Source organism: Heterodontus francisci, chromosome 43 (assembly GCF_036365525.1).
Source record: "Heterodontus francisci isolate sHetFra1 chromosome 43, sHetFra1.hap1, whole genome shotgun sequence".
Classification (NCBI taxonomy): domain Eukaryota; kingdom Metazoa; phylum Chordata; class Chondrichthyes; order Heterodontiformes; family Heterodontidae; genus Heterodontus; species Heterodontus francisci.
Window position 1 is genome coordinate 28,497,608 of NC_090413.1, and position 9,724 is coordinate 28,507,331.

General features: G+C 44.9%; 1 protein-coding gene across 2 annotated transcripts in view; it reads right to left on the reverse strand.

Annotated features, from left to right (window-relative positions):
• LOC137355781 (coiled-coil domain-containing protein 159-like) overlaps window positions 1-9,724 on the reverse strand; it is a 52,998-nt gene that overhangs the window by 12,919 nt on the left and 30,355 nt on the right. Inside the window, exons 2-6 of one of the 2 annotated variants that reach the window (XM_068021289.1) lie at window positions 6,267-6,343; window positions 3,255-3,285; window positions 3,011-3,129; window positions 1,924-2,005; window positions 194-398 (exon numbers count right to left, since the gene is read on the reverse strand). In XM_068021289.1, the coding sequence (XP_067877390.1) occupies window positions 194-398; window positions 1,924-2,005; window positions 3,011-3,129; window positions 3,255-3,285; window positions 6,267-6,326 (497 nt within the window). In that variant the 5' untranslated portion in view covers window positions 6,327-6,343. Of the gene's footprint in view, window positions 1-193; window positions 399-1,923; window positions 2,006-3,010; window positions 3,130-3,254; window positions 3,289-6,266; window positions 6,344-9,724 lie in introns of both variants that reach the window. The other variant, XM_068021288.1, reaches the window with a different exon arrangement.

Sequence of the window (9,724 nt, forward strand, 5' to 3'; positions counted from 1 at the left end):
GGTCACTGGATATTGATAAAGAACTGAAATCTTGCCCATTATTCCTTCCCCCATTAATCTCTCATCATCTGTGCCCTGATGGAGATGGGCTCAGTTAGTACAGACCTGGAGTCAAATCTCATTAAGCTCTTAAATTCTAAATATATTTTTTGTAATAGAAGTCTTCATTTTTTTCTCTCTTTATATTGCTTACCTCTCGTGTATTTCTGCAGCAAGTTCTTCAGCCTGGCTGCTGGTCTCTGTTGTTTGCACCTGGTTTTCTGTTTGCTGGACTGGCTCTTGTGTTTTACTCAGGTTTGAGGACAGTTCCTTCTTCCAATCTTCAATTTTTCTGTCTATCATTAAGTTAATCCTGTCCTCTTCAATATTACTGCTCATGCTCAGTCTCCTCACTTCCGCTGTGTAAGACATAGAGTTTATCAATGAAATGAAAGCAGCCATACTATCTGTCAGCTGCAAGAGATCTGATTTCGGGCAGGGAGGTGTGGGCCCACCCTCTCACGTAGGTAGCATAGTGAGTCAGTGCATAAATTGGGCAGCATCATGCCAATGGGGACATGCTTTTGATCACCCACTCTAGTTCCCATTCTCAGCTGTGGGGAGGTGTTGAGATACCGAGTTTAGAGAATCAGGAGGAGGTTTGTCCTCTGGGTGTGTTGGATGACTGAGTGTCTGTCAACAATATTGGATGTGGGAGCAGGTCAGTGTGCTGCCCTCAGATCTGAAGCTGGTACAGGTATTAAGGAGAAAATTAAGGATTCAGACCAGAAAAAATAAATAAACTAATAAAACATTGAGGTCCAACACTCATTCTTAACTAACATGAGTTGGGACTCGATTGGAAAGTGCACATGAACACGAAGTGAGAACAGGACTGCATCAGCTGTGAATTCCCATGATTGAAAATTCTGCCATTGATCACCATCGGGGCACATACATGATAAATGGCCCTTTGGTTGAAGCACTGGAGGGTGGTGACCAAGCTAGCATGTGTTAACATCTTTTTTTGGCAGATTGTGGGGAGGTTAACAAAATAAAATTAATCAATAGATTCATGGCGTACTGAAGGAGTGCCGCACTGTCTTTCGGATGAAACATTAAACCATCTGCCCCCTCAGGTGGGTGTAAAAGCTTCCATGACACTATTTAAAAACGAGCGGGGGAGTTCTCACCAGTGTCCTGACAAATATTTACCCCTCAACAACCCTCACTAAAACAAATTATCCAGTCATTGATCTCATTTATGTTTGTGGAATGTTGCTGTCATCAAATTGGCTACTGCATTTCCTACATTACAACAGTGACTATACTTCAGAAGTACTTCATTGGCTGTAAAAGTGCTTTACTGATGTGAAAGGTGCTATTTATAAATGCAAGTTCTTTCTTGAATCTTTACCTCTCTATGGTGCTGGGGTAGCCACACTCAAGTTGCCTTTCCTGAAGCGTGAGCTGGAACAGTGAGCGTGGGCGGGTTATTGACTATGGAGGGTCCACACCATCCACAACACCGCCCCCATCCCCTGACCCCAACCACCCCCCCCCCCCCCCCTCAACTTGTCCTTCCAGAATTTAGTAAATATATACTTCCTAGGAGAGAGCTAGAACTCGGGCTGATTTGCCATATTGTTCGACCAGGAATGTTGAGGTCAACTGTAGCCTCCTGTAATGTGTTGGATTCTGGTCTGTATGGCTTGTACCGCAATTGGTGATGCAGTTAACTGCTGAGCCACTGGGACCTCTGTTAACAGATGTTTAAAAGCCTTTGGGCAGTGCTAGGGTTGGCCAAGAGGTTACTGAGCAACATACCCAACATGATGCTACCTTGTTCGCTATTTCCTGAACCCAATCCCCTGCCCAACTCCTATCCTCACTGTCCCAACTGCCTGGCCCACATACATTTCAGAGTTCACTGCCCCCACATACCCTCCAGTAGTCGGATTTGTTGCTGATGGTGGCTTCGCTCCTTTGCCAGGAGGCTCACTGTTTGATTCAAGGATTCAATAGTCTAGGAATAAAGTAAACTGTGAGAACAAGGCACCATGCACCAGCCACATGGCAATTTCTGTTACAATTACTTGAGACATAAGAGGAAAAGATTAACAAGGAACACGTTAGACAGTGTGTTATGCAGGGAATAGCGGCTGTTGGGAGCACATTACACAATAGAACAGAACAGATAGTCGGGGGAGTGACAGTAACAGATAGTTGGAGGTGAGTGCATGATGTAAAATAGCAGTGTTGCGCAGTAGATGATGGGTTGCAGCAGGTGAGTTCATTTTCTTTTTTTGCTGTACTTGGCAACACACAAGACAAACCACTTCTTCCACTTATTTACATCCAGCAGGTTGTGCTCTGGGTTTCCGTAACAAAGTCCATTCTTTTCCGTGGCGAGCCTGACTCACATCCCTCTACGGGGAGGGGGTCACTCCGCTTCATTGGATGTGATGGATGTTAACCCAGCATTCAGGTGCCACAGTTCAGGTCTCCCACTCGCTGCTCTGGGGGTGTCACTGACTTCACATCGGTTGTGAGTGCTCCACTGGATATCAAAGTATTATTCATGAACTGAACGCTCTCACCTAGACTTCCCAGGACTCAGAGGTAGGAATGCTACCACTTTGTCCGGGCTCACTCCTAGGAAGGTAATCCACACAGGATAATAAAGATCAGTAAGCATATTACACAGAAGACAACACATATAAAGGCGTGTGCAATACAGAAAATAACTCATGACAGGGTGGTGCTATATAGTAACTGATAGATTGTGAAAAGCTCATCAGGCAGACAATGCCTGATAAATGACAGCATGTGACTCGGAGGGTAACAGGGCTCGGGGTGCATTACCCTGAGGGTAACGGGGCTCGGGGTGTGTTACCGAGGGTAGTGGGGTTCAGAGTGTGTTACCCCGAGGGTAGTGGGGCTCGGGGTTTGTTGCGTGGAGGGTAACAGTAAAGGAGAAAGGAATAACTTGTGAAGTCACAAAAAAAAAGTTCTTCTGCCTGAGCCATACTCTGGTTTGGACTTCAATGTGGAACTTGATGACTTCAAGCTCATCCGTCAGGTGTTTGCTGTCAGCTGGAGATCCTGAATGAGTGTCACTGAAATTCCGCACCTTATTAAATGTGGGGTCTGAAACGCAAGAGAGTTTAATCAGACCCATTGGTGAAATGGTGTCTTTTTTAAAAATCAAGATAAACACTAGTTCTGGTGGACTGCAGATTTGACTGGAAATATCAACATATATCCGTCCCCACCTTTTTGGTGACAGCCGCCAAACTTCAACGTCTGCTGCAATGGAAGAAAATAATATCAGTGATTCAAAACCAACTTTGTGGAGAGTCTGAGACTGGCTCCAACTTTACTCATTCTGTACTCTACACACGAATAAGCCATTTGCCCCTAACAGCCAGCTACACCACTTGGTTAGTAATGGTCTCCCTATCTCTGCTTTACACCCATATCCTTTGAAACTCTTGCTTCCCAAATAACTTAACCGGTTTAAACGATTCGATGGATTCTGCAGCTATGGTTCAGATCTTGCTTTTTTTCCTGAATTCTCTTGCCTCTTCTCAGTGTTGGAGAGTAGGAGGATCCCAAGGTATGGTCCTGTTCTGAGTTAACAGGTATCAGCACATGCTACAGCAGAGGGTGCTTACCTGCAGCTGACTGCAGCACTCTGAGTTAACTGAGGGGGAGAAACACCCAGGGTTCCCGCTCTCGATCGCTATCCTGTGGCCTCTGCTGGTCAGTATGTGTGAATGAAAAGTGAGGACCCTCCACTGTCTCACCTCCCCTGCTATTTGAAACCTTTAGTGAACTCTGATCTGTTTTGTGAATTCCCCTCAAATAATTTTGACATTTCAAATAGATTGTCCTGAAGTTTCATTTTCAAAGGGCACAAATCTTTACCTTCTGATTATTGATCCCTGGAATCACCTCCATTTCACCACCTCACTCCCCACCCTCCGTCCCTGCCCCCCTCTCCCCCCCCCCCCCCCCCCCAGTTAGAAATCAAAATCTTACAATATTGGCACAATATACAATGCATGCACTATGGTTTGCATAACATAGAGCCACACAGAGTGGGAGGGAGCGCTTTACCTCCAATCTTACAGATAGTCCAGAAGCTGTTCCTGCTGAGTGATCCTGCGATTCACTGGCATGCCTGTCAGTCACAGTGATTTCCACCACTGCTGTTTTTTAAGTGAATTCCCACCAGCAGGTGGGGAGCTGCCTGTCCTTCTTGCTGTGCATTGTTTGGATTATCCAGTTGTTGCCAGTCCGGTTTCTGCGGTAGAACACAAATGGCAACCGGACCTTTGAGCATTTCCCCAGTGCCGCCTCAGTGAGCACGCCAATCGTCTTGGGCTGGCTATTTTTCACACCACTTCATCCCAGACTGAAGGAGTGGCGGCTGATCTGTTTGCCACCTTCTTTGTTGGGCTTCTGTTAGGAGTCAAACCATGCCTGGTTCCAGAAGCCTGATATGGGAAGGCTCAGCAACAAGAACTAGCGTTTACATAGCGTCTTCAATGTCGTTAAATGTCCCTAGAAGCGTTATCAGACAATTTGGGAGATATTAGGTTAGGCTTGACCCTTTTAGGGGGGATGGGGGGAAAGAGAGGCAGAGAGGTTTAGGGAGGAAATTTCAGAGTTTAGGGCACAGGCAGCTGGAAGTGTGACCACCAATGGTGGAGCAAAGGAAATTGAGGATGCAAAAGAGGTCAGAATTGGAAGAACAGAGAGACCCTGAAGGGCTGTGGGCCAGAGGAGGTTATAGCTCTATCACTTGGTTGGAGAAACTCGCATATTGTGCAGCTCATTTTTGCAAGAGGCCAGTTTTTTTGGGGGCACAATCATAAAATGTCAGAGCTTGTCCCCTTGCCACCACTGCTGCAGGCTTCCATTTGCACAGGCAAGAGGGACAAGATCCATTGAACAAAACTTGCCCTTTGAATCTGTTTCAGGTAGAAATTATATATGATGGCTCACAACTCAGTTCCCAATCAGTGTTGGATAGGACCCAACTGAGATCACCAGGCAGGCTATCTTTGTATCATCTGGGTACATGTGGCTGGCCACTAACCCTGACTTAGCGAACCAGGTAGGAAGTAGCTTGTTTGGAGGTGGCAGGAGGTGTTCAGGCAGATGTGACATTAAGGGATACAATCACTCTGTTTTCGATGAGCTTTGGGTGCTTGTGCCAGAAATTGGAGCCCTTTACCTTGGTGGGGATGTCAAGATTTTGTGATCTGTCTGATTCCCCTACCTTTCATCATACTCACAAGGTAGTCTAAGTTAAATGGTATAGCTGAAGGAGATGGGGAGAGCTTTGGAGTGGTACACAGGAATAGTCACTGATTCAGCGCTACATAAGTTCCGTTGCGGCACTGATTGTAGATACTACTATTTGGGCTCTGAGACACTCATTAATAAGAATTGTTTCATGTGTTTTCTCTGTACCAAAGCAACCCAGTATTTGCCCTTTTGCTTGTCTGCAGTTCAGCAAACTGATCCTACTGTTCCATTTAATGGACTCACTGCAGCCTCTAGATACCACAGCCTAAGAAAGAGGAAAATAAGAGAGAGAAAAGGGAGCAAAGAGGATGAATTAAACCACTAGTTAGGCCATGGCTACAGTACTGCATACAGTCCTGCTTGCCACATTATAGGAAGGATGCGATCGTACTAGAGAGGGAACAGAAGACATTTGCGAGGATGTTGCCAGTACTGGAAAATTTTAGCTGAGAAAGGATTGGACAGGCTGGGCTTGTTTTCCTTGGAACAGAGGAGGCTGAGATTTAATTGAGGTGTATAAAATTATGAAGGGCTTAGATACAATGGATAGAAAGACCCATTCTCCTTCACAGAGAGGTCAACAACCAGGGGGAATAGATTTAAAGCCATTGTCAGAAGGATTAGAAGAGAGTTTTTCACCCAGAGGATGGTGGGCATCTGAAACTCACTGTCAGAAAGGGTGTTAGAGGCAGAAACCCTCATTGCGTTTAAAAAGTACTTGAAATTCCCCAACTTACAGGGCTAGAGTGGACCAAGAGCTGGGAAGTGGGATTGGGCTGTATAGCCAGCACTGATGCAATGGGATGAATGGCCTCCTTCTGTACAGTAACTTTCTATGATTCTCTGAATCTATGTCTGAATTCATACTTGGCAGCCCTTGTAACAATCACAGCTTGCCACTTTTAACTTTGCACATTCTTGCCTCAAGGCTGTGAGGCATGTGTCCAATTTGAGCAAAGCTGACTTACCATAGTATCTCCATCGCTGTCTGTGACTATCCGAGACATGAGCGAAATATCAGTATTCATCTCTCAAATTTATCAAACTGTAAAAGCAAAGTGCAGAGATTCATCACAGCATTTCACCTACAGTTTCACTATAAATTGCTCCTTTCTTTACCTCAATCTCATTGGCTTTGTAAAACAAATTGTTCTCGGTGAGCATCGCTGACAAAGCCAGTATTTGATGTCACCCCTAGTTGCCCTTGAGAAGGTAGTAGTGAGCCGCCTTCTTGAACCGTTGCAATCTATGTGGTGAAGGTGCTCCCACCGTTAGGGAGGAGATCCAGGATTCTGACCCAGCAACAATGAAGGCTAATAATGGTCATGTAACTTCTGAAAGCTTTGTAATTCCTTTAAGCAGACTCATTGGCTAATAGTGATTATGGGACCATTCTCTATGTGTTACTTTACAGTAAGCTCACTGACTATAGTTAATTGTTACCTGATCGTTCCTTGTAACATCTAATAGATATATTGAGAAAGTAACATGATTTACTATGAAAAAGTTAAAACAAAAGTTCAGTGCTCCGTGGTCTCTTATTGTACATTATAAAATGAGGTTTTTTTTATTTGTTCATGCGTAATGGGCATTGCTGAGTAGGCCAGCATTTATTACCTATCCCTAATCGCCCTTGAGAAGGTGGTGGTGAACTGCCTTCTTGAGCTACTGCAGTCCATGTGGGCACTCACAGTGCTGTTAGGAAGGGAGTTCCAGGATTTTGACCCAGCAACAGTGAAGGAATGGCAATACAGTTCCAAGTCAGGATGATGTGTGGCATGGAGGGGGAACTTGTAGGTGCTGGTGTTTTCATGCATCTGCTACCTTTGACCTTCTAGGTAGTAGAGGTCACAGGTTTGGACAGTGCTGTCTAAGGAGCCTTGGTGCGTTGCTGCAGTGCATCTTGTAGATGGTACACACTGCTACCACTGTGGGTAGGTGGTGGAGGGAGTGTATGTTTGTGGATGGGGTGCCAATCAAGTGGGCTGCTTTGTTCTGGATGGTGGCGAGCCATATGGGTATAAATTCAGTAGCCAGAGAATTGTAAAGCTGTCTCTTACACGTGCTCCCATCATGTGTGACATTGAAATCACTGGCATTTATGTTCTAGTGACATGATAGCACATTACAGAAGGAGAGAGGATTAACAAAATCAAATATCTTACAAAATGGGCCTGTTGGTTGTTGAGAGTCTTGAGAATGTGTACTGGTGCAGTAATATCTAATCCCTGTATATAAATCTTGGCAGCCACAACCTTCAATTTTCCAACCAGTCCAGGGAACTGATCCCCCACATTGCAGCTTGAAAACATTGGCTTCTAAGATGTAGATGCTGCACATAGTTTGGCAACAGTCCATACTGACCAGGAAAGTCCCATCTTAATCCCAGATGGGGGCTAAGTTAGCTAATCTCAAGTCACGGCAGTGGTGGGGGTATTATAATTATTCACAATGTTCCCAATCTGGGGATCCCCCTCCTGCCCTCTCAAAAAAGATCACAAGATAATTGCAGGAGAGGACGTCCTTTCAGCTCATCTGAGGCAATCAGGGAGGACCCTACGATTGCAGCCCCAATTCCAATATTCAGTTGTTCTTCATTAATCTTCATTTTCACCTCCATTGTTCTATCTTGAAATCCATATGTTATTCTCTGTGTGAAGGAGAACTTTCCAAGTTTGTTTTCTGCTAATTTGAGCCTGTGCCCTCTCTTATACTGCTCTCACAATTTAGTTTGAAGATATTTTCCGGATCTATGTCTTCTCATATCATTTACGTACTTCAAAAAGAGCATCACTCAGTCACCATTCAAGACTATGCAGTCTGTCCTCAGCTTCATGTCTCTTCTCTGAACTAGCTCCAATGCTTCAGTGTTTCTTTTGTATCTTAGTGAACAGAACTAGGCACACTACTCAAGATTGTATTGAACTCTATTCAATTCGAGCAAGGGTTTCTTCTGACTTTACATTTTGGTTCAACATCTTATTTGCATTGGTGAGACATCTTTAGCATGGAACCTACGAGACTCATAGATCTCGTTCAAACCTATCCTTCATGATTTCAGTACCATTCTGGCATACTCTCGATGGGCTGAATGGTCTCCTCCTGTGCTGCAAATGACTCTATTCATGAAATATGTAAAAGCAAAATACTGCAGATGCTGGAAATCTGAAATAAAAACAAAGTGCTAGAAATACTCAGCAGGTCAGGCAGCAGCTGTGGAGAGAGAAGCAGAGTTAAGGTTTCAAGTCTGTGACCGTGGAATATGTATGTTGGTTATTTTTCTTCCTTTATAAAGTGTTATGTTTGTCTGTGTTAAGTGTTATCTGATATGGCTCTGCCTACTTACACATTTTGCTCAATTGAGCTGTCTCTTCACAATTAACTTTCCTAGTTTTGGTATGATATACATCTCAGCCCAGGACATCACTGCAGCAGTTCCTCAGGGTAGTGTCCTAGGCCCAACCATCTTCAGCTGCTTCATCAATGACCTTCATTCAATCATAAGGTCAGAAGTGGAGACGTTGCTGATTATTGGTACTGAACACCAATTCAGTTTGGGTCGACTAGGCCTATATTCACTAGAGTTTAAAAGAATGAGAGGGGATCTCATAGAAACCTATAAAATTCTAACAGGACTAGACAGGCTAGATGCAGGGAGGATGTTCCCGATGGCTGGGGAGTCCAGAACCAGGGGTCACAGTCTCAGGATACGGGGTATGCCATTTAGAACCGAGATGAGGAGAAATTTCTTCACTCAGAGGGTGGTGAACCTGTGGAATTCTCTACTGCAGAAGGCAGTGGAGGCCAAGTCATTAAATATATTCAAGAAGGAGATAGATATATTTCTTAATGCCAAAGGGATCAAGGGATATGGGGAGAAAGCGGGAACAGGGTATGAATTAGAAGATCAGCCGTGATCTTTTTTGAATGGCGGAGCAGGTCTGAAGGGCCGAATGGCCTACTGCTCCTATTTTCAATGTTTGTATATAAACACTGTGGCTACAAGAGCAGGTCAGAGGCTGTGAATTCTGCGGCGAGCATTTCACCACCTAACTCCCCAAAGCCTGTCCGCCATCTACAAGGCACAGGTCAGGAGTGTGATGGAATTCTCTCCACTTGCCTGGATGGGTGCAGCTCCAACAACACTCAAGAAGCTCAACACCATCCAGGACAAAGCAACCCACTTGATTGGCACCCCATCACCATCTGAAACATTCACTCCCTCCATCACTGGCGCGCAGTGGCAGCAGTGTGTACCACATACAAGATGCACTGCAGTAACTCACCAAGGCTCCTATGACAGCACCTTCCAAACCTGCGAGCTCTACCATCTAGAAGGCGAAGGCCTATGGGAAGAACACCACACCTGCAAGTTCCTCTCCAAGTCACACACCATCCTGACTTGGAACTATATCGCCGTTCCTTC